This window comes from Lontra canadensis, unplaced genomic scaffold (assembly GCF_010015895.1).
Source record: "Lontra canadensis isolate GAN:19392208 unplaced genomic scaffold, GSC_riverotter_1.0 scaffold9, whole genome shotgun sequence".
NCBI lineage: Eukaryota > Metazoa > Chordata > Mammalia > Carnivora > Mustelidae > Lontra > Lontra canadensis.
This window is the reverse complement of record NW_022631003.1, coordinates 35,943,611-35,970,082: the sequence shown is the minus strand read 5'-3', so window position 1 is coordinate 35,970,082 and position 26,472 is coordinate 35,943,611. Positions and strand designations below refer to the sequence as shown.

At 40.8% G+C, this 26,472-nt stretch overlaps 1 protein-coding gene across 1 annotated transcript; it reads right to left on the bottom strand.

Annotated features, from left to right (window-relative positions):
- Positions 1–2,649: 2,649 nt before the first annotated feature.
- Positions 2,650–24,616, bottom strand: LDHB (lactate dehydrogenase B). The gene is made up of 8 exons (XM_032855308.1): positions 24,537–24,616; positions 21,596–21,730; positions 13,868–13,985; positions 12,471–12,644; positions 10,694–10,867; positions 7,056–7,173; positions 4,572–4,695; positions 2,650–2,817 (listed from the first exon to the last, which is right to left on the bottom strand). The coding sequence occupies exons 2-8, from the start codon at positions 21,722–21,724 to the stop codon at positions 2,650–2,652; spliced, it is 1,005 nt and encodes a 334-aa protein (XP_032711199.1). The 5' UTR covers positions 21,725–21,730; positions 24,537–24,616.
- Between the last annotated feature and the right edge of the window lie 1,856 nt (positions 24,617–26,472).

Genomic DNA, 26,472 nt, shown 5'->3' with positions numbered 1-26,472 from the left:
TTAAAATCTTATTTGTCCGTATGATAGTAAGAATATCTATTTTTTTCTCCACATCCTTATTTGGCAAAATAAAAAGTCAGCAAACTTGAGACCTCTACCTCACTCAACACAGATACTTATTACCCATCCCTGACGAAGTAAACTCTACCCCCAGTGTGGGGCTGAAACTCACAACCCTCAGATCAAGAGTCACACACTGCACCGACTGAGCCCGTCAGGCACCCCATGAAGTTTAAAAACTTTTAAACTGGTCCCTGAAGTTCAAGCTTGGAAACTACTGGCTTATTGCAAATCCAGCATTCACATAGAAGCTGGAACAATGAATACCCTTTGCAGGAGTGCAGACAATACTGACTCCATCTTTGGCCCTCCATCTTGTTCATGTTGTCTCAATGACCTCTCTTGGGGCTACACATGACAGGCCCCTTAGAGACTGATATATATACCTCAGAAATGCCCGCCAAGTCCAAAATGGGGGGCTTGTTTTGGTCTCCCAGGAAATCTGTTAGAGATAACGAAGTCTTTCCTCTTCCTGAAGCACAGGTGGTGCCTGGAGATCTAATTAAAGGTTAGCTGTCAGTTAAGGTGTATGAGAACCCTTTGATCTCACTACAGTGCTCTTCTGTATATCCCTTGTTCTATAACGTCAGAGGATTAAGGTCTGGATTTTGCAGAGAATAGCTACGCAGTGGCTATGGACCATTCTCCGCTTTATCCCCTGGCAGTGAGTAACCTGAATAAAACTGTAAACTCTATGGAGTCACCTACTGCACGTTCTGGCCTCAAAGTAACTTCTTTGGGAAGGTTTGGGGAATCCTTGGTCTCTCCCCCATCTTCTAAAACTTTCCTGCTTACATCTAGAAGTGGATCATTACACCAAGATTGAGTCAGTTTGGAAATGTGACTGAGAAAGGTACTTGACAGCTGTCTTTGTCTCCTTTTCTAAAATACAGAATAATACCTTCATAACATAACATGCTGGATTATTAAATGAAAGAATTATTTTGATATTTAGTAAATCCTAAAGATGTAAAAATATAACTAACTAATGTTTACTGCAATGTAGTACACTGTGTTCGAGATCAGGGATGGATTAACAAGCTACAGTATCTGGACTGAATCCCAACTCTGCTACTGACTAGCTGTATGACCTCTACCCTCTATGGACCTATGTTTCAGTTTCCTTATTATACAACGAGGATCCAAATAATTTAGACCAGTGGTTTTGCTCCCCGGGGGAACATGGGCAGGTCTGCAGACATTTGTGTTTGACCCAGCTAGGAGGAGGGGGTCAGTGGCATCTAATGGGCCCATGCTGGGGACACTGCTCATCATATGACATATGGCAGTCCAGAATCATTTTGGCCCCAAGAGCCAACAGCATCAAGGTTGACAAACACTACCTCTTATGATAGGGTGATTTAAATGAGTTAATAGTATGAAAGCCCTGAAACAGTAAGCACTATCTGAATGTTAGTTGCTATTATGACTAAGCACTGTTTTGAGTTTCGTATTTTCTCAATTTATACAACACTCATCGAAGAGGTTCCATTGTTATCACTGTTCCATAGGTAAGAAAATTGAGGCTTGGGCAGCTTGCCCCAACTCAGTTATCAACGATCGAACCCGCAGTGAAACCCAGGTTTATTGGACAATTCCCATACTTTCAACACTGACCCCTAAACATCATAGGTAAGTTGGAAACTCTTCGTTAAAGGAAGTCTGCCTTAAGTTTCCCTCTCAACTTCCACATTATGCTGTGTCCCAGTAACCTGGATTTGGATAATTCAGCCCCAACTTTTATTTTTCTTCATTATCAAGAAGAAGTAACTTTAACAGCGTTGAGTCCAACTGTAGAAAACCTGTTCTAGAGGTTCTTCCTTTTTGGGAATTAAAATGGACTTTCTTATAAATGCTATCTGTTGCCTCTAGTTCCACCTTCAGTTACAGCCTTAAAATGAAAACCGTGGAATTTTTAAGGGAGTGAAATGTGCTGCACATGAGAATGGTGGAAATATGTGACTATACGTTTGTTCAAAGCCATGGCATGTACATCTCCAAGAGTGAACCCTGACATAAACTATGGACTTTGGATAACAACGTTTCACGGACTGTAACAAGTGTACCATTTGGTGAATGACATTGCAACATCAGGTGTGGGGGCAAGGAGTGTATGGGGAATCACTGTACCTTCCTCTCAATTATGTTGTAAACCTAAAATTGCTCTAAGAAAATTATGTCTTTAAAAGGGTAATCATATTCTCAGGACAACAATAACAAGATCATGGCATATACTGTGACAAAGAATGGTTGTGCTATTTGGAGGGATGAATACAGAAAATGGAATAGATAGAATTTATTTAGGGCATTCTATTGGGCAGGGAGAATTATTTGAAATATTGACTGAAATCTTTCAGATCACTAATGAAGGAGTCCCAGAAATAGAAGCACACTACAATAGTTAATTTTATTTGTTCAAGGGCTTATATTGCAAGCATTAAACCAAGCATGGGCTTTGATTCTGTGGGCCCAGATTCACATATTTAGGAAGATAAAAGCAAACTGCGATCCATGTATATGGACGAAAAACTAAAGGCTCACAGTTAATCACATTGTAGTTTTAAATTTCTACAGCCTAGAAGCCAGGAGTCACAGATCTTTTAGGTCTTTCTGGATGTCCCACAAGGTATCTGCACTTTTCTTGAGCTGGGCAACCTCATCATCTTTCAGCTTCTGGTTGATCACACTGGTTAAGCCCCGAGCGTTCAGGATACAAGGAAGGCTCAGGAAGACTTCGTTCTCAATGCCATACATCCCCTGACAGAACAAGAGAAACAATTAGATTAAGAAATGAAATCACAGTGGTGCGTGGGTGGCTCACTTAAGCATCTGACTTTGGCTCAGGTCATGATCCCAGGGTCCTGGGAACGCATCAGGCTCCCCGATCAGGAGGGAGCCTGCTTCTCCCTCTGCTTGTGTGCACTCTCACTCATAAATAAATAAAAAATCTTTTTTAAAAAAAGGAAAGAAATAAAATCATAGGAAGAATGATTACTGATCCCATGTTTAAGCAAAAAGGTATGTAGAAAATACAGTTAAGCACAAACTCATTCTTTGATTTTCAACACATACAGGCCCTTATTTTCCAAATACTTACATTCTGAATTTGATTCTATACACAGAATATGCAAATATACATTGTGATAAACAAGAAATTTTAAAGAAAGTAAGTGTTTTATTGAACTTATTGACACATCTCTCTCTGCTTAGATATACTTTAATGAAATTTAATATCTAAGTCTTCAAGTTAAATTGCATTCAGTGTGTTTCTTAATGGGTTGCTTTTCATGAAATCCAAATTTTAAAAAATTATTTAGTTTAGGAGGGAGTTTCAGATGGTAGCTATCCAAAAGTCCAGAATAAGTAGTTGGAAGCTACTCAAAGGCAAAATTTCTGTAACATCCAGGAGTTGCTAAAAAAAAAAAAAAAAAAGTATAATTTCCCACTTTATCAGTTTCCATAAAGCAATTAATTTATTCACAGGGTCAATTTAACCATACAATTAGTTGGGTTATTTAATTATATTAAACAAGTTAATATATTTTTCAAACCTTTTTTTAGAAAATTTATTTCTTTTTAGTAATCTCTACACCCAATTTGGGGCTCGAGTTCATGACCCTGAGATCAAGAGTTGCATGTTCTTTCGTCTGAGGCAGCAACTAGGTGGTCCTATTTTCTGAACCTTTAATTCCAGAATTTTTGTACACACACCAAAGTAGAGATAAATAAGCAAATTCCAAATATGTACTCCAAGACTAAGCAATGATCTAATTTTTGCTATACTTACTTTATGAAATTTTGCTATAGTATTTAAAATAACAAAACCAAAAATACCTGACATCACATTTTACCACCAAATACTTCTATATCTTTCTCTTTTCCATGTTTCTTTTAATCTACTGTATTTTCTCCTTACATTTTCACCCTTGCCATTGACTTATGGAAATCAGTTATCTTATACAATATTTTAATACAATCTTAATTTTATTGAAAAAAATGAATTTCTACTTCAGTGTTTCATAACTTTTACTTTTAAAGATTTTATTTACTTGAAAGAGAGCATGTGTATGAGCAGGGAGACAGGGAGAAGGAGAAGCAGACTCCCTCCTGAGCAGAGAGCCCCATTGGGGCTTGATCCCAGGACCCCAAGATCATAACCTGAGTTGAAGGCAGACGCTTAACTGACTGAGCCACCCAAGGTGCCCCTGTTTCACAGCTTTTAAACTGAATTAAATTTACTAAGATATCAAGTACTGCATCAAAGACAATCTATAGATTAATGCCCCAACTTGAAATAAAGCTATTATACTTATTCAAATAATATGTATTTTGAAAATGTGTCAAAAAGGACTCAGTTAATATTTAATCTGCCACAATAAAAAAGGGAGAAAACAGAGAAGTTTCCACAAAATTTCGAGATTCAGGAAAAAGTAGACTGAGACCAGCTTGTCCTTCTTGAAATCTATTCACAGAATAGAATACTGGAAATTATATTTGTAAGTTTATCTTACCTTTACCATTGTTGACACTGGATGAATCCTGGATAGATTTTTCAACATGGACTCAATGAGATCAGCCACACTTAATCCAATAGCCCAGTTGGTATATCCTTTTAGCTTGATGACTTCATAGGCACTAAGGAAAGAAAGAAATCATAGAAGAAGTCACTGAAATCAGACTCAATAGTTATGGAAACTGGACTCTTTGGGCTTGACTTCTGCTCTGTCTCATTAAACTGTGTCATCTTCAGTAAGCCTTTCTTATCTCAGTGTCCTCTTCTATAAAATGAGAACAATGGTATCTATTTTACAAGTTTGTTAAATGAGTTAACATATATATAAAACTTGTGCAACTGGAAACACTACCCAGTAGACCCTACATGAATGCTGTGATAAATTTAAATAGGTTACTGAGGGGCCCGTTTGGTGCAGTAGGTTAAGCGTTCGACCTTGGTTTCAGCTCAGGTCATGATCTCAGGGTCTTGAGATCTAGCCCCGAATTGGGCTGTGAGCTCAAAAAGAAGTCTGCTGGAGTTTCTCTCTCTTCCTCTGACCCTCCCCATGCTCACTTCTTTCAAAAATAAATAAATCTTAAAATAACTTATTATATGCATGCATATTTATTAAGTCACAGCGGTAAAAACACACTTTTCCCCAACCAATCTTCATATTCATAAACATGAATACTTCCAAAGTTATTAATGAAATCAGGAAACAATGAAAATAAAAGGACCATCACATTCTTTTTTTTTTTTTTTTTTGGTGAGTAAAGTGATGGACGTTTATTAAGTGAAGGTAAAGAAAAAACCCTCAAGAGTAAGAGGGAGTCTTGACAAGGTTGCCAAAGAGGGCCTTCAGGGTTGGTCTTTTTTTATTTTTTTTTTAAAGATTTTATTTATTTATTTGACAGAGAGAGAGATCACAAGTAGAGAGGCAGGCAGAGAGAGAGGGAGAAGCAGGCTCCCTGCTGAGCAGAGAGCCCAATGTGGGGCTCAATCCCAGGACCCAGAGACCATGACCTGAGCCACCCACTGAGCCACCCAGCCCCCCCTAGGGTTGGTCTTTTATAGAAAGCAACCCAGGGAACTTAAATTCTTTTCACATCTCTGTTGATAACACCTTCAATGGCTTACTTCCTTTTTAGGGTCTGGTTATTCTTTGTTGGTTATCATAAAGATATCCACCCCACACACCTAGGCAGGGTGGACTTTCACATTCTAAGGACAAAAATATACCTTGATTTCGAGGTCCCACTTACCACTGTCACCTAAAATACGGTACCAACTAATGTAACAGCAGAGTGAAAACAATACCTGCTTGGCAATTTTCTGAAAGTAAATTTCACACCTTGAAACCCACAAAGGTCACAGGAGTAACCAAAATGAGAATTTAGGATATTGGAATTTAATGCAGTCACTAGCTATAAGACCTTGACCAAGTTATAATATTATCTGAGTGACCCCTAGTTTTCTCATTTGTAAAATAAAGGGATTAAGTTAATAAAATGCTAAGGACCCTCTCACATTTTTAGACAATCTTTTTCTCCATGCACAGGTCAAATTCCAGAAAAAAAAAATCATTACATTTAAACTAAGCAAAAACAATTCCATGTTTGAGGAAGTCTTGAAATAATTCTCTGCAAATAGTAATAGCCGACATTTACTGAATGCTCACCAGCATTATTCTGTTTTTACTCAATTTTTATAATAATTCTAATACCATTTGACTTCAGAGAGAAAACTGAGATGCAACTTAAAAGTTAAATGGCATTTATAAGTGCCAGTGTCATGATTTGAATTCAAGCCCTTAGTCTTTATTCCACAATGACACCTTGTAAGCACAAAGGTCACAGGAAAGGATGGATAGTAAGTAAGAGTGAAAAAAGGAAAAAGAGGGAGACATCTTTCGTTAGGTGTGGAAAATACAGCACTGCTTTAACACAGTAATCAATCAGCAAGTACTTATTTTAGTCAATTATGAGACTAAGAGTGTCTAGGTTCTAGACAAGTCAACCTCATTTATCGGTAAGAGGCAATTTGATAGCCCTTCCCACTTGTTAATTCCATGTTTTACTCCTGTTCCCTACATAGTAGGATTTCTCTAGAAAAACGTTTGCTTTCCCCATGGGGACCTCCATGGTAGGTTTGACCAGTAAGTTAGTCTTATCTGCTTCAGAAGAGAATAGCTGTATGTTTACTATATACATATATTAAAATGTTTAATTATCTTTATTTGAGAGAGAGAATGAGACAGCACATGAGCTAGGGGAGAGGCAAAGGAAGCAGCGGGCTCCCCACTGAGCAGGGAGCCTGATGTGGTACTCCATCCCAGGACCCTGGGATCATGACCTGAGCCAAGGGCAGATGCTTAACCCACTGGGCCACCCAGGTGCCCTGCATGTTTACTATATTAAGAGCTCACCTGAGCAGACAGTCATGGAAATTTTGATAAATTTATCGAGATAAAATTAATCATCTTAAGCCCCCTTCCCCTTACCTTTCCACCACCATTTTATGCACTTCCTTCCAATTTTCACTGTCGTTGTCTGTTCCCATATCTGGATTCAGTTCCTGAAGAGAAACACCTGCCACATTCACTCCACTCCACACAGCCACTGGAGAAAAAGGATAAACATGTCATACATTTTTTTTTTTTAAGATTTTATTTATTTATCTGACAGAGAGAGACACAACGAGAGAGAGAACACAGGCAGGGGGAGTGGGAGGGGGAGAAGCAGGGCTCCTGCTGAGCAAAAGCCCGATGCGGGGCTCGATTCCAGAACCCTGGGATCATGACCTGAGCCAAAGGCAGATGCCTAACAACTGAGCCACCCAGGTGTCCAAAACATGTCATATGTTTCTGACACTATTTTAAAAAATCCTTTATTCTCTTAGTTCAGATTTCACCTCCGAGGCAAGTTACTGAATACCAGCTAGCGCAGCTCCAGAGATAGCTGCTCCAGTCCGCTTTCCCCCAGCGGCTGGCATGTGCCTTCAACCACACAGCGGACATTTTAATTTTCATTTTGGTGCAAAACAGAATCGTTGCGTCGTACTTACAGAGAATGTGAAATTCTTTGTCTTCCCCTAGTTTGTGAAATCACAAGGGCTTCCAGTTCAGGACTATCTTAAACTTTCAATTTGAGAAATTTTTAACTTCACTCCTACTCACTCTTCTTATATAAAGCCCTTTCTTCTGGAGCGAAGTAAAAAAAAAAATTCTGGGGTAAGGTCCAAATACACTCCAGTTATCTCTTTTTGTACCCTAAGTCCAGTCTCTCCAAACAAACTGCATGTAATAACCACAGTGAATTTTTCTGGTCTTAAATAGATCAAATATTTCCTTCCAAGAATGCCTGCAGAGGCACAGCAAAGGTGTTCTCGGTCATCAGCTTTATCTTTTGGAGGGCATGATGCATCAGAACACTTTTACTTATTCTTAACACCTTCTAGGCCAGCCCAAGTATATATTGAAGATGCAGGGATATAAAAAATGAATAAGGGCATGGTCCATGCTGTGGGCAAGTTCAGAATTTACAGGGAAACAGGCAAAGGAAACTAAAGCAATGGGATGAGCTACCACAGATGCATGGAGAAAGCATTATAAAACATAAATTAAAAAAAAAAAACATAAATTCAGAATCTATTTTAATTAGGGGTGAAGGGGTGTCAGGGCTGCAAAAATAGGTATTTTAATTGGACCTTGAAAACTAAGTATGGTCCACAGGGGCCTTTGGAGGAGAGCACTGTAAACTCAGGAAATAAGAGCAAAAGCGTGGGGTAAAGTCTAGTATGGCTGAAACCAGCTATGACAGGCAAAGCTGCCCATAGCCAAATAAGACTCCTCTGTAAGTCCACAAGTCTTGGGAATTCAGGCTAATTGTTGAGAAAACTAAAGTACTTCCATGGCTTTTGATGAAACTATGAATTCTACATAATTATGTCAGGGTTGAGCACAATTTAATTCTCTTTCACTCCATACAGGTCAATGTAGAAATAGGAAAAAAGGACACAGTGATGAGGGAACAGAAGATTGGACAGGAGTCCGAAGACATGATTCTAGTTGTAGTTGGACCATTAATTAGCTAAAGGATCTCTAACAAGCCATTGGCCACTATGTCTGCTTTGCCTCATTCTTTCTTCACTATAATGCAAGTCTTAAACTAGAGGACATGTAAAATCATCTCCACATCTGTGGTTCTCGTAATTGTACAATTGTAGTAACTAGCATTGACTGACCGCTGCACACTAGATATTGTGATAATTTTTTACATAGGACATAAATTCAAACAAATCCTTGGATATTAGGAACTCTTGTATAAAATAGCACAAATGCAACAGTTTGTAAGACCAAATTCTTATACCGTAACAAACTTTCCTAAAATCACATTACACATGCTCGCAAAAGAATATTTATACCTAAACCTTTTAGGGAGAAAATATTTCCTTGCATATAGGGCAGATACGAGTTCAGTAAAATAAAGATTATTGTTATTATTAAAGTGTTCTGAATAATTACAGTTTTATATCATTAGCTTATTCAATGTATTTTAGTTTAATAAACAGGCTCAAGAGTTAAAAGATACAATCAGAATTGTTCATGTGTTTTTATATAAAATTGTTTGGAACAGAAATATTAATTTTTTAAAAAATTTCTTTAAAGTTTATTTTTTAGTAATCTCTACACCCAGCATGGGGCTTGAACTCACAACCACAAGATCAAGAGGTGTCATGTTCTGACTGAGCCAGCCAGGTATGCCACAGAACAGAGATATTAACTTAAAAGAAAACAGAGACTTAATTAACTTAAATAAATAGTGCTGTTTTTTTTTTTCTTTCTAAGATTTTATTTATTTATTAGTGAGAGAGAGTAGAGAGCAGGTGGAGCAGAGGGAGAGGGAAAAGTAGGCTCCCTCCCGAGCACAGAGCCCCGGGTAGGGCTCCATCCCATAACCCAGACATCATCACCTGAGTTGAAATCAAGAATCGGGTGATTAATCAATGGAGCCACCCAAGGGCCCCTTAATTGTTTCAAAACAAAGCATTATAAAAGAAACAGAAGTGCAATGTAACTTTACTGTTGGCCTTTCTACAATAATTAATGACTAACAATTCTATTTAAATTCCTAAAGAAAATATCTGAGGTATTTACCAAATGGTTATCTTACTACTTAAATGATTGACAGTTATTAATGACGTATTAAAAATCAGATTTCATTTACTTTCTTTTTTTTTTTCCATTGGCTCCATGGTCCAATATGGGACTTGAACTCAAAATCCAGAGATCAAGATTCAGAGACAGATGCCCTACCAACTGAGCCAGCCAGGTGCCCCAAAATCAGATTTACTTTAAAGCAAGATTTTACACTAAAGAATAGCAGATACTGGTTATGGAAAAGCTTTTGTTACCCAATTTACTCCCTTCATTATACATGATGGATATAATACCTGTGTCCCCTGGAAAGACCTATACAAGAAGCATGAGTACACCTATGCCCAGATCTTGGTTTCTAAACACCATTCCCCTCAGGAGGAAACAGGGCTCATTGGAGAAAGAGATGTTCTAGTACAGGGAAATGGGAAGTAAAACACCAATGTGGCACACTTCCTTGTTCCAGAGACAAGGACTCAAAAAACGCTGGGACATGTCAAAAAGACATAGAAGCCAGCTTGAAAAGCCTATTACTTTCCAAATCTGGGACAACTTCTGCATTACAAAGATGGTAAAAGAACATTTGTGGAATGAAATAAAAATCTGAGTGCACACTGATACAAATGAATACATAAATGAGGAAGAGAAAGCTTTCTTTTACAGTAGAATATAATAAATATAAAAGAAATGACTGAATATTGTGTCTGACAACTATCATAGTAATAATTTACTTAATCAAGAAGTATCAATGGATTCTAAACAAAAATGGATTCTAAATGGATACTTAATCAAGAAGTATCAATGGATTCTAAACAAAAAATTGATAAGGGCTTTATACATAGTTACCCAGTCACTAACAGAGTATTCTCCCCCAAATTGCTTATTTGTAATGTGAAGTACTTGAAATTAAAATTTAAAAAACTCAGAATAACAAGAATAATACCATAAATACACATTAGAATATTATGTTTTTTTTCCCTTACCACTTGAATCACCATGTTCTCCCAAAATCCATCCATGGCAGCTGCTGGGATGAATGCCAAGTTTTTCAGCCATAAGATAGCGAAATCTTGCAGAATCCAGATTACACCCACTTCCGATCACACGGTGCTTGGGTAGTCCACTTAGTTTCCAGGTAACATACGTGAGAATATCCACTAAAGTGGTTAGAAGTAATGTATGTGAGTAAATCAAAACTGTTTTCAACGGCTGTGTCAATTAGCAAGTGCCCTATCTTCCTTCTCCCCAACTTCTCCAGTCTGAGATGTAGCTGGGAAGACCGAATACTTTGACTTTAGAGTTCAGAGATAATGGAGATAAGAGAACCAATGGTCACATATGCTCCTCTGATGGTAATGTTCCATGATCATAATGACTATCATAATAACCCAAAAGCCATGGGTTACTAAATTAATAAGGCATACTACTATAAATTTCCCTGGGCACAAGGCACTATTCAGTAAGCAATTGTGATAATATAAGGGATTGACATTTTGTAGTATTTAATGAAAGGACCTCTATGATAGAACCTTTATTCTGGTGTGCCACAGCCCTGAGACTTCAAAGAGTAAAACTTGCTGGCCGTGACAGAATCGCAGAACTTCTAGGCTAAACCTATAAGAGGAGAAAAGGTGCACACAAGGCAGGCAAGAGGTTAATCTTGCCGTCTCCACCTCCACACACAGATGTGTGGAGATATTTTAAGGTCATTTTGGACTGGGTATTATAAACCTCTTCCTTAGCAACTCTGATTCAGTGGGCGTGACTCTCTGGAATTGAGACTTTGAAGCTATACCTGGAAAGTTGTATAATGAGCTAAGGATGTCTGCCTTAGGCCCGGGATGCAGGAACTTCCTATATACCAGCTATTTGTAATTCTTGTTCCTTCCAAGTCTACTTACCACTACATATTTATACACAAGATTGAGCTATTTAGTAACCCCCAATCCAGGACTGCACTAAAATAATCTGTCTTCGCTGGACCCCAACTCTCAATATTTCATAAACTGTAAGGATCTCCCTGCTTCTGATTCACAATCTTTCTCTGTGTCAAGTGTCAGAAACAATCAGTTTTACCACTTTTCAATGTATCTACTATGCTCACTAATAAATAGTCTGTTTGGTGGCAAATTACAGACAAAAGAAGTGCGAAATAGAGTGAATTCTGACTATTTTGGTTAAATAATGCAATTCCTTCTAACCAGAAGTTTTAATGCTTATTCTGCAAATGTTGATTTAGAAAAAAAAAAAAAAAAGGCAACATTTAAGTTATAACATTTGGCATTAGCATGTTATTTGCCAATCGGTAGTCTACTTCTATCTTTAAAACTGGACTGATTAACAGCTTTTAAACTATTCTCAAATTCAACACTCCTAGAATACACTTCTTGGCCAACAGAAGATCAGAAATGCTACAGTGTTTCCTACAAATTGAAGCCACATTTAAATGTTTCATTACACATCTCAGGATAATCTTCCTAGAAAATTTAAAAAGCTTCTAGGCTCTACAACAAACTGATGAAACAAACAGTTGCAACTGTTTTATATATAACTTCTCACATTTTTAAACATTTGGCCCAGAACTCTGCCATTTGTTTTGCAAACACCACTCTTTCAAGGCTAGTAACAGAAGACACAAGAATTGCTTCCGCTAGCAAATCCTAGAACAGAATCTTTAAAAACCAAACTAAATAAAACAGATACCCAAAGCATTTAACTTCACAGCAGCGAACCTTAGGACAATTCTTATCAATAAAATACCTGGGTTGGAAACCACAATTATGATACAATCAGGACTGTACTTGACTATCTGCGGAATAATGAATTTGAAGACATTAACATTCCTCTGCACCAGATTGAGCCGGCTCTCTCCCTCCTGCTGGCGGACTCCGGCAGTCACCACCACAATCTTAGAATTGGCAGTCACAGAGTAATCTTGAAAGAGAAGGTGGGGGGGAAAGGTACTTTAAATACAACTCTTATCAAAATACATCATCTATGATACGCTCCAGAAACCTAAACAACCATAAGCTTCTAGGACTTACACAGGCATTACATACTGCAAGAATTACATATGCAAGAATTCCCATTTTATAAGGTTTTGAAGTATAACGCTCAAGAGAAACAGCTTTCTCCTTCTTGAGTTACAAAGAAATAATCCAACCATAAAACTCACTCAGAGAATGGACCAAGGTAATAAAAAAGGCCCCAAATTATGTTTCTGGCTAAGAAATTAAAAATGCCATTGACTTTAGAATATTAGATTGCTAGTAATTTGATAAAACATGAACAGTGAGTCCAAAGTCCAGCAGGAACTCCCCCAACAAAAAAATAAAGGGCCTTAAAGGACACTTCTGGGCTTTGTTAATCCAATCTACGGAGGAGAAGGCAGGCACAGCAGTGTTTGTCCTCAGCCAGAAACTATTTTCTAATACTCAACATTTTAAGGAAGCCTATTCATTTTAGCAATTGAGTTTCTCTGGAGAGTATTTTTTTCCTCAAGAAAGTGTCACTTCCCAAATACAGACATTCTAACCTGATGTGACCATCAGAGATGATAGCTATGGAATGAGTCACATAATAAACTATTGCCAAGTGACTTCTGATAGTTATTCAGATCTTTCATCAATGTTATGTGGAGGACCTACCTTTTACAGGTTTGTTGTGAATATGCGGTAAAATGTGACATTGAAAAATTTCACAGTACCCAGAATGCTAATAACTCAATGAACAGCAGCCACTACTAGTAGTAGCGGAACTTATTTTGAGGTCCACATTTCAGCCATTCTGTAGTGGAATTTATTTTGAGGTCACATTTGAGGTCCATTTTCCACACAGCCCTGCTCTGATGGTGGTACCACCATGTAAATGTGCTCATCCAGAACAGAGACAGCTAGAATATGAATTTTATTTAGTTTCTTCCAAGTTTCTAAAGCATTCCTGTTCTCAAACATAGGTGAACAAGCAGTATGATACAACTTCCTAAAATATTATGTGTCAAATGTGTGAAAGTCACATGGGAAGTTTATAGAGGTAACACCTGCGCTGGTCCTCAAGGATGAATGGGAGGGAGAAGGAAAGAAAAACTGCCAACACTAGATTCACCAAGATGGAAAACTACTTTTCCGTGAGAGCGAGGGCATCTATTATTAGATCACCTTTATCTGCCACTATTTTAGGTGTCTGAAGAAATAAGCTCCCATGCTGCAGATCCATCATTTCTCCTTTGAGTTTATCTTCCAAAACATCCACAAGGGCAAGTTCATCAGCCAGAGACTAGAAATACAAGAACAGGTGTTAGTACCCGAAGCCACTCCAGTGCACCTCAACTCATAACCCAACAGATACCCTCTATTTATTTATTTAAGCACAGGGCTTGAAGTCACAACTCTGAGATCAGGATCTGAGATGAGACCGAATTGGGACTAAGCCACCCAGATGCCCCCTAAACAGAGACTCTTTTTAAATGGCTAAGCACCAAGTGTTAAAAACCTTGAGAGTTTTACCAGGGAATTGGCTGTGCCCTTTAAACAACTGCATGAGAAAGTTTTGAATGAACTATTAATATTTAACACACTGATTCTCTAAATTTCACCTTCTAGTACTCAAACTAGGATTCAATATCACGATACAAATCACTTTAAGAATATATAGACAAAGACCCCTCATGAAACCAACAGTTCAGTAGTGGTCTCAGGATATGCAAGTCTTCCAATGAGTGAGGGGTGGTGAAAACACCCAGACCCAGAATCCGCCTTGGGGAGTATCCATCCCTGAAATCACCTCCAGTTTGGAGGTTTTTCAGATTTGGTTTAAGCTATCAATAGCAGGATTTGAACCCCTGTCTACAGCCTAACTCCTCAGGTTGGGTTGAACCAATGTGCATGTCCTGACGGGGGAAAGGAAGGGGTATCCCATGGAGGGTGGGATCCGGGACTAGTCATTCTCCTGTGATCAGCCTAATTCTCTGGGCTCTTGTTTTCTACTGCAGTTGTCATCCTCTGTCCCTCATTCAAAATAAAAATCTAAATCAACAAATACACTATTTAATCTTGATCTAGAGTCTTAATTTTACATATTCTATAAAATGTTTTATATGTAACATGTTTTATGTTTATATGTTCTCTATATCCCAACATGAAGACTGGCAGAAAACAAAGCCTTGGGTTCTCCCTTTATCAGTCATGTACAGCACTCTCTCTTTTTTTTTTATAAAGATTTTATTTATGTATTTGACAGAGAGAGATCACAAGTAGGCAGAGAGGCAGGCAGAGAGAGAGGAAGAAGCAGGCTCCCCGCTGAGCAGAGAGCCCGATGTGGGGCTCGATCCCAGGACCCTGGGATCATGACCTGAGCCAAAGGCAGAGGCTTTAACCCACTGAGCCACCCAGGCGCCCCTACAGCACTCTCTTTACCAAGTACTTCGACTCTTCTTGTAAAAAACAGGGGAGGGCGCAGGTTGTCAGTCTAGATGCATCCAAACAACCTTTCAGCTCTGAAATTCCGTTATCTTATGGAAACCCATAACTTGCAAAATTTATAAGTAGTTATCCCTCTCACTGAAGTATCACTAGAGTCCTTGCCTTTACTGTATTTAGGGCTATTAGCAAAATAATTAGCTTAACAGGATATATCAATACCGACACCCACTTAAAAATGAGGATACCTCCTCGAAGGACAGTGTGATCAGCTATAGAGGAGAGGACGTTGATGGGAAAGGGTAGGTAATTGGGCTCAGAAGTCACTTTGGCTCAGTCAGTTAAGTGGCTGCCTTCCACTCAGGTCCTGATCTCAGGGTCCTGGGATCGAGTCCTACATTGGGCTCCTTGCTCAGTGGGGAGCCTGTTTCTCCCTCTCCCTCTGCCATGCCCCCGCTTGTGTGCTCCCACGCGCGCGTGCTCTTTCTCTCTAAAAATATAGTCTTTAAAAAAAAAAAAAAAAAAAGACAGTGTGAAGGAAAAGGGTAGAGTAGCCTAGGGTGTAACAGGAGTTATCTGGAAGGCACTGACCAGCAGAGGCAGAAGTCAATACGAAAACCTGACCTTCTCTAGTTTGCCAGCCAAAGCAGACCCACTCCCTGTGGGAGCCAAGGAATGAGCACTGCCCAGACCTCGAATCCCAGTGGCCCGCTAGTCTCAAGAAGTGAGATGTAACAGTCTTGCTGGTGAGTTTCTGAGACTAGAGCTTCCCAATGTGCTCTTAACTTCCAAGCAACAAGATTTACCTGCAAACTTCTGCAATGACTATTTTGTGAGTTGGAAATTACTTAGCAACCATTTCCTCATTTCTACATCTATCCAATACTGGCATTAACTTTCACAAGTTTTATTTAAAAACTTGGTACTTTTTAATGGTTTGGTTCCTCTACTGCCTCTGACAAGATCACGTAAACCTTATTTGTGTTTTCTAAACCTTCAGTGAGTACATTATAACTTAATAATAGCCATCATGTTCCGTCAAGGTACTGAGCAGTAGGAGTATCCCTTTTATTTTAGTCACATAACATGTGTGCTGCTAAAGTCAGCATGGCAAAACAATTCTGGGGTTAAGTGGAAAAGGATGTCACAGGATCTGAGATCCTGTCTTTTGTTTCAGCCGGTGGGTGTGGAGGATTGGCTGACAAGTGCACCCTCAGCTGGCAAGGAAGGAAGAGATCCAATACTTGAAAAAAAGAACCGTAGCACTGAATTTAGCTGCATCTGCACGGCGGACTATCCTCCAAGTGTGGAGGCAGGCAACCCAGAACATGTGTGACTAAGCGTCAGCACTGGTGTTTGACTGAAATAAATCGTTTTCTGTATTCCTACGCAGGTTTCCCCCGCTATCCTAAAGTAGAATGTTCCTACCGAACCTTTTGTAAGCAGAAATGGCATAAAGCAGAAATGGCAATTACCATTAATTTATATGGGAAATTTTTGAGAATTCTCAGGTCCCAATAACCTCTATCAGGTTTTCCTTCTTTTAAAGTATTATGTTTTTAATTTCAAATTCCCCATGTTTGTGCTCGCTTTGGCAGCACATACACTAAAATCAAATTCTACATGTTCATTGCTGATACCACAGGAAAGCAAATTAACTTTTCTTCTTTTTAAGATTTTATTTATGTATTTGTTAGAGAGAGAGGACAAGTAGGCAGAGCGGCAGGCAGAGGGAGGGGAAGCAGGCTCTCCACTGAGCAGGGAGCCAGATGTGAGACTCAATCCCAGGAGCCTGGGATCATGACCTGAGCCAAAGGCAGATGCTCCACTGAGCCACCCAGGTGCCCCTCTCTTAGGCTTTTCTGATACCTTAGGACACATCTTGCTAACAGATGCACAAAATAAACTAAGGTAAAGCCCAGATGCTCACACAGCTCAAAGCTCCTGCAGCCTCATGCCCAGAGGCTGAGCAGGTGTGGTTCCTTCCTAGGGAATGAAATCTGGTGGGACCACTCTCACTGCTTGGGATGTGTGCTGCCTCCATAACAAAATAAACTCTGGCTGCTTTTTACTTTTTACCTTTTTGAGGTAAAAGGGAAAATCTTGGGATTTCTTGTGGTTAGCAAAAACAGCAACTAATGGTGGGGTGGGGGGTCTTCAGTAAAAGCAAAGTGGCAGAACAGGAACTTTGAAAAAGCAGGAGTACCTGGATTCTAAAGCCTGTGAAGCCACTTACACTGTAAACATATTTAAAATTGTTTGAACAGCAAGGCTGAATTGCTGTTCTTACTGCTTCTTAACCAGTAAGAACAAGGTCAGGTAGAAGGCAAGAACAGCACTGTTAAGCCTGACCACTTGTCTAATGTACAACAGAAACATCTAATCTCAAGTCCTCTGTGGACCAGAGGTGGCCCTATCTGCCTCCCGCCCCTCATGGCCGATTAGTGACTGCCACCAATGCCTTAGCATTTGATCACTGCATTTCTTTTTTCTTTTTTTTTTTTTAAAGATTTTGTTTATTTATTTTCAGAGAGAGAGAGAGAGATCACAAGTAGGCAGAAGTAGGCAGAGAGGGGGAAGCAGGCTCCCTGCTGAGCAGAGAGCCTGCCGCGGGGCTTGATCCCAGGACTCTGGGATCATGACCTGAGCCGAAGGCAGAGGCTTTAACCCACTGAGCCACCCAGGTGCCCCGATGGCTGCATTTCTATATTCAAGCGTCTCATCAGCATGAACTTTTGTGGAGGGAAAAGGTGTTAACCTTTTCCAAGTAACAAACTAAACAGACAAGAACCTTTTATTCAGTGATGTGCGGAATGCCACTTCTATCATAATTAAACACTGTTTGGGCCTTTTCCTGGGCTTTCGGTCAAGTTTATTACACAGTCAATTCTTGTACAGAGACCAAGCATCAATGACATCTTATTTTTAAGCCAAGGCTAAAACTACTTCCCCACCCGTCTGTAGTTACACTGCTCCAAAGAGACTCCCTAGGCTGTGCAAGCACAAGAACATGGCTAGCCGACCTGAGTGAGGACACAGACTCAAAGACAGCTGAACACAGAGGCCGAGGGGACGGCAGCTCTGCAAACCCTGACGACACGATGAGGTGGCTACTCAGAGCCCCCTCTCAACAGCTCAAGTGCGGAGCCTGTGATGGGTGGTAGGGCAGGAGTGACACGTGGCACAGAAGCCATAAGAAGGGAAAAGCTATGATCAAAACTTGACAAAACGTGATTATTAAGAATAGCAGAAGCATTTATTTATGTAACACATGCTTATTATTAAGTGCGCCAGACATTATTCTACTAATTAGGAACATACATAGCAATGAACAAATTCAGGGAAGTCCCTTCTCTCACGGGACTAGGGAATGGGAATTAAGTGAACCACTTAAGAAGACCTCTGACAGCGGCAGTGCTACAGAGACCATACGGCAGGGTGACGTTAAAGTTCCTGGGAAGAAGTTTATTTGGGACAGTCAGCAGCGACTACCAGCCTACAAAGCCGTGATATGGAGGAGGAAGAAGTCAACTCCGGTGGTCCAGGGTAACATTCCAGGTGAAAGAAAGTGTAAGGAAATGGGTTTTAAGCAGAAATGAGCTAGGTACTTTGGAGAAGGAGGGCAGAAGGTAAACAAAGTCAGAGATGGTAAAGGCGCTGCAGGCACTATGTGAATGGTGCCCCGTTGCACCACCTTGTTCTGACACAAGCAGGAGACGTCTGTGACATCTCAGATTTTGATGTACTCATGTCTATGCGTCCCGTGAAACTAGTGGAAAGTTTACATCCAAGAGCTACAGTTTTTACTGAAGCTTACTACAGTTCCTCGGAAGGCCATGACATTGGGGAGAGTGGGAAAGAGAAGCAAAAGATAATTGAGTTTTTGTAGTGATGGGACATTGTACTGGGGGCCTCAGTAGCCTTCTGAGGCCTGAGTGTGGGCCTCCCCAACCTTCACCTCTGATGCCCCAGGTTGGCTCACTTCCTGGGGAGAAAGCAATGTGCATTCTCTGTAAAGCGTACCAGCCCAGTGACGTACTCAAAGACCGGATCAGGAACTTACCAGCTCTATCTTCCAACTGTTTCTTTCCAACAGTAATACATAGATGACAAGACCCTACCAGCTTTGGGGAAGGAGTAAACGGAGTAATATACAAACACCTCACAGAGCAGGGCACTGTATTTTCCTTCCTCTGTTAAACGAATAGGGTTTAGAATCCCCAAATATTAGTAACAATTTTGAAGCACTTTAATCTTCACCCATTAAAATAAGTTTAAACATTTTTAATTCGTAAAATGGTCTTTGAACAAGGCAGTCATTCCCTCACGGCATCTAAATTGGAGGATTCCTACTGTGTTAGCAAGAGTCTGTTCTCAAGCACTATAACTGGGCCAAAGTATTACATAACACAAGTACAGCCCCAAGTTTATTTACCGAAGATGATTTTAAGTTAAAATGAAAACCACAGAAGTACTCCTTACAGAATCATGGTAACTTAGATGTACTTTCCTGCAATGTCTGAATTTTGAGATGAGCAGGAGAAAAGAAGTATCTTTAGCTAGCATTTCACCAACACCTTGATGTTTTTAACTGCCTAAATACTAGCTTAGACTAAAAGGAAACTGGAGTCCCCACAGTTAAAAGAGTTCAGAGCCTGGTTCAGAATATAGCTCTACTGGGGCGCCCTGCTGGCTCAGGGGAACACTGATCTTGAGGTCAAGAGTTCGAGCCCCTCGCTGGGGGTAGAATTTATGTAAAACAAAAAAAAAATTAAAAAACAAAATACAGCTCTACCATTTCAGCTGTGTGATTATGGGCAGGCTGCTTAATCTCTTCACAGCTCAGTCACCTCATCCGAAAACAGGATACGAACACCACCTATTCTGAGGTTGTTGTTTAATATAAAGGGTTTTATTAAACACTTCTACCTGGTGTACAGTCAATAAATGTTTTGAAAGAAACGTAAGCTGAAGATTTTTCATTTTTGTTGGCATGAACAGTGAGCACTAAATTGTAATTACTTAAATTCCCTGTGACTTGAGAAGCAGCTATTACAAATAAGCACCTAGTCAAAACTAGCTAGAAAAAAAAGCGAAAGAATAAAACCTTCATTGGTGCATACTACGTATTTTAGTTGATTTCTCTGATAGCTTTTAATCTGTTCCTTGAGAATTTAAGCTCTGCAAACAGAAACATGCCTGGCAAGGCGTTATTCAGGCAGCCTTCAGATACGGCACAAAGGGACAGTGTCCTCTACTGAAGGCAAAGCAGCAAATTTTTTAGGGGGGCAGGGTTCCTACATTTGATCTTCAAAAAGATCAAGAATCAATTCAGTGAGGTAAACAATAAAGGGCCTCTTTCCTCAGAAGTCCTTGGAAACTAAAAAAAGCGATGGCCTGACCTACATGGGGTGTATATAAAAGGGAAGCCGGGAGTCCACAGAGGTGTACAGGGAAGAAAGTCTGCAGGAGGGGAAGGTGGTAACAGTATGACATCAGTGTTAGTATTATTATCTCCTGATGCTGATTACGCCAGAATTTATGTCTGTTTAGAAATGTACTCTGAAGGACTTAGAAGGTCATTTCCGCAAGCCCGCAGAGCCCTTGTGCAAATTATTTAATTATAGAGGGTAAAGTGACCTTTGCAGTGGATAAGTCCTGCACTCACCACTTCAACCCAGGGTATCTTGGGCACTACCAGGAATAAAAAGTCGAACATTACATGCCTCTGATGTGATGCCATCGCCTGGTCTTAACCCCACCCCAGCATTTAACCTGAACCTAGTGACAAGGAAACATCAGACCAACATTGAGTGACGTTCTATATAACTGACTTGCGCTCTACAAAAATGTCAATGATGTGGAGGCAAAATAAGCTGAGTAACAGCTCCAAATTAAAGAAGAAAGAGAGAGGGCAAGTATATAAAAGATATGATTTTGGATTGGGGTGGAAACAGTTATAAGAAACTATAAAACAGGTGGGAGAATTTTAACTCCAGGTACTGTATATTAGATAATAGTATTATATCAATGTCAACTTCCCCGAGCGTAGTAATTCTGTAGTCATATAGGGACAGTGTTCTCAGTAAATACACACTCATGTACTTAAAGGTCAAGTGTCATGATGTCTATAATTTACTTAAAATTGTTCAGGAAAAGGGGTGCCTGGGGGGTTCAGTTAATTGTCTGCCTTCTGCTCAGGTAAGAATCTCAGGGTCCTGGGATCAAGCCCTACCCTGGGTTCCCTGCTCAGCAGGGAGTCTGCTTCTCCTCCACTCCCAACCCTACTCTTGCTCTCTCTCACTCTTATGTATGTGTACTCACTCTCTCTAATAAATAAACAAAATCTTTAATAAAATAAAACAGTTCAGGAAAAAAATCTTTTAAAGATACAATAAAATCCTGAAGTGCCTAAAGAGATTGTATACATAAAATGAAATTATCGTGTCTGGCGTTCTTGAAATGTACCTTTCCCAGAATGCTGATGGCACAGGCCATACCAACTTGTCCAACACCCACTACAGTAATCTTATTGTTTGGGACAGCTGTCTCTTCTTCTGCAACTGGTGCAATCAGTTTTTCCTTAAGAGTTGCCATTGTGCCCTGCAAGAAAAGAACCAAAACATTATACATACACCTACATACAAAACCCAAACAGGAATAATCCATAAAATGTTACTGTTGCAATTCTGAACCACAGCACAGCTGAAAATGAGCCTAATGATATTCTCCAAGATAAAATACATTTTAATGAGCCACGCAACCAGCTTAACAGAGAATTTAACTAACACAGAAACTTCCATGAAGTCACTCGAATTTGGGTTCTTCTCTTCAGCCTAAGATTGTGTGCTAGTACTTAACATGTTATAACAATTCTGTCTTGTGGCTCTTCATTTACTGGCCGAAAGAAATGAATATTACACTTAGATTAGCCTACTTGTTTCCCTTCCCCTCATAAAGAACTTCTATGTAACTATGCAAACTAAATTAGGGCCCTGTACCAACCCGTATTTCAGCTCAGTGTAAAAGAATTAATAACCACTTATGGATATAGTTTCTACTACTAATGGTTATTAACACTCTTTGAAGACTGGTTCTTCTACTTTAAGTCTCACTTAAAACTGGTCACAGTGTATTGGACATAAAGGTTACTTTATAAATACAGTGACATGAAAATGGTGTGAATGTTGATGCAAAATCTTCAGAAATATTACTCTAAATTCCATTCAGTGTACCTTGGAAGCTAACTGGAAGGTGGGCACACACGTAATACATTTTCCTTCCAGGGAGTCACACTAGGAGAATATCAGCCTTTGAATCTGTTTCTTTCCAGCCATTAAAAAAAAAAAAAGGCAGGGGAGAAAGAAAACCTGTTGGAAAACATTCCATATACCAACACCAAATTTATCTGTGCCATCAGATCATCAGGTCCATTTTTTAGATAACTAAAATGGCAAAAAGTTACTTTAATTGTTAAAGAACCTCCCCAATTCCATGGCAAATTAGTACACAAAACCTACTACCCTGCCTTCTTAGAGAGGGTGCAGGTCATAATTAAGCCCTTTCTGCATATTTAAGTATCACTTATAATTGTCACCCATTATTATTTTAGTTTTCCTTTTACTTCTTACGCTAGACTGTGTCATCCACAGCCCTTGTACCCATTTCAAACTGTACCCTGCTTTCTAGTCTCTTTTTTGTTTCTCATCTGCAGTGGACTCAGTAACTTAAGTTTACTAGTTCAGTGACTGCGTATGTTAAGAGTTCAGAAGGCTCTGAATTGGAATAAAGTACATGAATTTGGACACAACTATGTAACGACTATTGTTCTGTAGCTATTTTCCCACCAAAAAATATTGCCCCTCAACTGTAGGAACTAAATGTAGAGATTACTTTGCAGAGTTCATCTGCAGTTTTCTCACGAATGCTAAAGAAAAAAATCAGCAGCCCGGGACAACTGCCTCCTCAAACGGCTTGACAAAGTCCCACACGTCCTGCTTTCTGAGCAGAATCCAGAATCAGAAGACTGCACCTTCTCTTGCTGCATTTTTCTCCTTGAAATCTATTTTCGTTAGCTGGTTTGAGATCCCTAGAGACAGAAGCCAGCAAGCAGTGGAAAACAAAAATCCAGAAATGGTTGCTATATACGGATTAGTCGTTTGTACAGACCTAAAGTAATTTCTGGCAACTTCAGAAACCAGTTAGAGGCTCAAGCCAGCACATACTTTCTTTCAGATCTTGCTGGAGAAAAGCGCTTTAAATTTTTTTTCTCCTTTATAGGAGTTATAAAAAACTATTAGAAAATGTTTCCTATTATATATGTAGGACAGTGCCACCATCCAAGTGGTGGCTGCAGGGGAAAAACCTGGAAAATAGGGTCAAAATCGGCCGTTCTTGGTCCTTTCCATCCCCCTTAGGCCCAGCGCCCCCGCCTGGGGGGAGCGAGGGCGATCACCCGCCTTCCTGCGGATGTAAAAACATCAGAAACCAACCAAGCAACCAGGGCCTTAAGTTCAGGAACAAAGACCCTGTCTGCAGGCTATCCCTCCATTTTCACCTTTTTTAAAAATCTAGGTGTTGCCATCTAATTCCTCCACTAACCACGTGCCCTAATCGCTCGCCGCCCACAGGCCACCTCTTTCTGCCGGCGGCTGAGCGGAGAGCAGCAGGTCACAAGGGAGGGCAGCCACCCCTGATCTCCCAGGAAAAAGTCTCTAGGGAAAATTCCAACCTCTCTACACCCAAGGCTGGCCAAGTAAACAAAACACCCGAAGCATCAAGAAAAGAGGCCGGAGAACAGGCCTGCATCTCCAAGCAGGCCTGCATCAATAGCGGGGCAAAAACTGGAGCGCAGGGCTAAACCCGCAGACCATCCTCCACCTGCCTCCCCGCAGAAGCGGGGGCGATTGTCCATTACCCTGGTGGTAGATCCCCACACCCAGGCTCGATATCCGCCAGCCCTCACGTGGTACTCGGTTCCCTCTCCCGCCCCCAGTTCCTCAAGCACGTGCCCGGGGTCAGCTAGCAGGGCCGGTGGGGGGAGGGCGGGTAAGGAGGATGCGGCCGCCGTAAACCCATCAAGGGCATGCAGAACCCCGGTTTTAGCTACAAACGCAACAAGTCTCTCCCCTAATCCAGCCCAGGCTGGAGGCGAGCTCTGTGGCGGAGAGGACAAAGCCGGGGCTCAGGAGCAGCCTCCTCGCTGCACTTCGGGTCCCCAGCGGAGGGCACGGCCTGCCGCCCCAAACCCCAGGGGCGACTCAGGGCCCACGTCCTGATGCTCGGGGCTAAAGGCCCCGGAAAGCAGTCCTTCCTGGTCCTTTCCCCAGTGCTGCTACGCAAGAACTCCCCTGCACGTCCCACCCGGGGGCCCGTGAGCCCGGACTCGGGGGCCGGGACTGAAACCTACCGGAGAGAACCCGCTTGGAGGGCCACGCGCAGAAGACAATGTTCGCTGCGCGCGTCTCCTCCCGCGCAGGATCTGCAAGGAGAGGAGGAGGCGGGGCCCACGCGCGCCGCAGCCTCTTAGCTTCCTCTATTGTGATTGGAAACCCGATCACCGCCTACCCCTCCCCTCGGCTCGCTCAATCCCCTTCAAGGACAAGGGCTCAAGTGTGCACACGCTCTCTCCCTCCCCACTGGGGGAGGTCACCTTCGGACGGCAAGGGCGGTCTCCGCTCTGCAGCTTCTCCCGGCTTACAGACTTCAACACAGGGGCCCCGTTATTTCTAAAACTCGCCCATCTTTGACTGTTCTCATGCTCTCATTTGGATACGTTTAGTCCAAATAGAAATAAATTTTATTTTGCATTCCAGGTCAACTTTAGAGAACCGCGGGTCTTAGCCAAGACGTGGGTCGCATGTTACCTTGGAATGATACTGATGCTTCTGAATGTTGTTAAAAATAAAACTGAACTTTCAGTATTCAACATCTTGGTTATAAAGTTCATTTGGTACAAGAGTGACTCCCCCCACCCCCGCCTTAATTCAGCAAACTCCCACTGCTAGTTGTCCGATCAGATCAATGAGGCCTAGTGCCTGCCTTTTGAAGTTCCTCTACAAATCTGGGTGCTTTCAGAAGCAGGCTTTGCCCTCAAGGGAAGATAACTGGGTAAGATGCGTTCGTTTTCTCCGTCGGTCTCTGAGCCACCCCAAGGCTGAAAGATATTTTCGTTTGTGTGTTTTTAATACGCAGCCCAGTGCCTTGTACAATAAGGTATTGGTGAATCAGTGATTAAGCATTCGGGGGCATCCTAAAGATTCAGCCGCCCCTGTGTTGTCTGTTTCTTTTCATTAAAAAGCTTTCAGAAAGAGCAAACACTCTGGATGTGAAAGGAAGTTTTTTTGTGTTTGTTTTTATGTAAATGGCCCTTAATTCTATCATTGCTGCTTTCATTTCATTTTTGTGCCAGGCGTTGAAGGTACAAAGCTGAACATAACACTATGCCCCCTGAGATGCTCCCATTTCAAAAGAAACAAGTAGGCAAATTCTTTTCATTGGAATACAGTGTGATAGGTAGATCATCTCAAAAGGCTTGCATTCACCTTGAACCCAAGTTGGAAGCACACTCAGGAATCACCCTGGCAAGACCTCTTTCTCACCTACTTTCCAAAACAACTGATGTGTCCTATAGACTTCTGAGCATCTCCCTATTGATTTTCTCTCCTTCTTACCATCCCTGTTACTGTGCATCTTTGGGTGGAGAGGAAGGGAGACAGAAAAAAAAAAAAAATAGGAAGAGGTCTCTATTTTTTTCCTCTACTTTCATCTTCATTCCCTCCACATTAAGTTACTAATCTGACTGATCCATGTGAGTTCTCCAGTATGCAGCTCTGACTACCAAGGCAGTACACAGTGCCAGTCTTGAATATTTTTGAGAATTGTATGCCCAGGCAACTTATTTTTGAAATGTGAAGTGTGAAAGTCAATTTTATACCTGCAGTGATTCAGACAATATACATGGGGTTCAGGACATGCTACCCCAGAGAATGGCAACTTGACATACTGAATATCTTAAACTGAAGGAGTTTGACACAACAGCAAAAGTAGGAAGGTCACTCTGACCTCCCTCCATCTCCATTCTTACCCTTCTTCCCAAAAGAAATAAATCTCCTACATGAAAGGCACCTTCCCTGTGCCAAACCATTCTTATCCCCAGAGACATGGAATTTGGGCAAAGAAATCTGGTTCAACAACTCTATTAAACTCACCTTTACCTTCCTAGGTACTTCCTCCCCATTTACTACCTTTAGCTCAAACCTCTTTGTCTTGTCAATCTTCACAAGTTTATTATTTCTTTGTCCTTAAGGTATAAAAGCTTCCTGCTCTGGTTACTTCTTTTGGTC

Bases quoted from the DNA above. Each gene is read 5' to 3' on its own strand.
- LDHB (XM_032855308.1), bottom strand. From the start codon at position 21,724: ATGGCAACTCTTAAGGAAAAACTGATTGCACCAGTTGCAGAAGAAGAG. The intron at 4,696-7,055 runs GTAAGGGGAAGG...TTCTTTCCTTAG, and splicing joins CATAAAATGGTGGTGGAAAG to TGCCTATGAAGTCATCAAGC. The intron at 2,818-4,571 runs GTAAGATAAACT...TTGTTCTGTCAG, and splicing joins CAGTGTCAACAATGGTAAAG to GGGATGTATGGCATTGAGAA.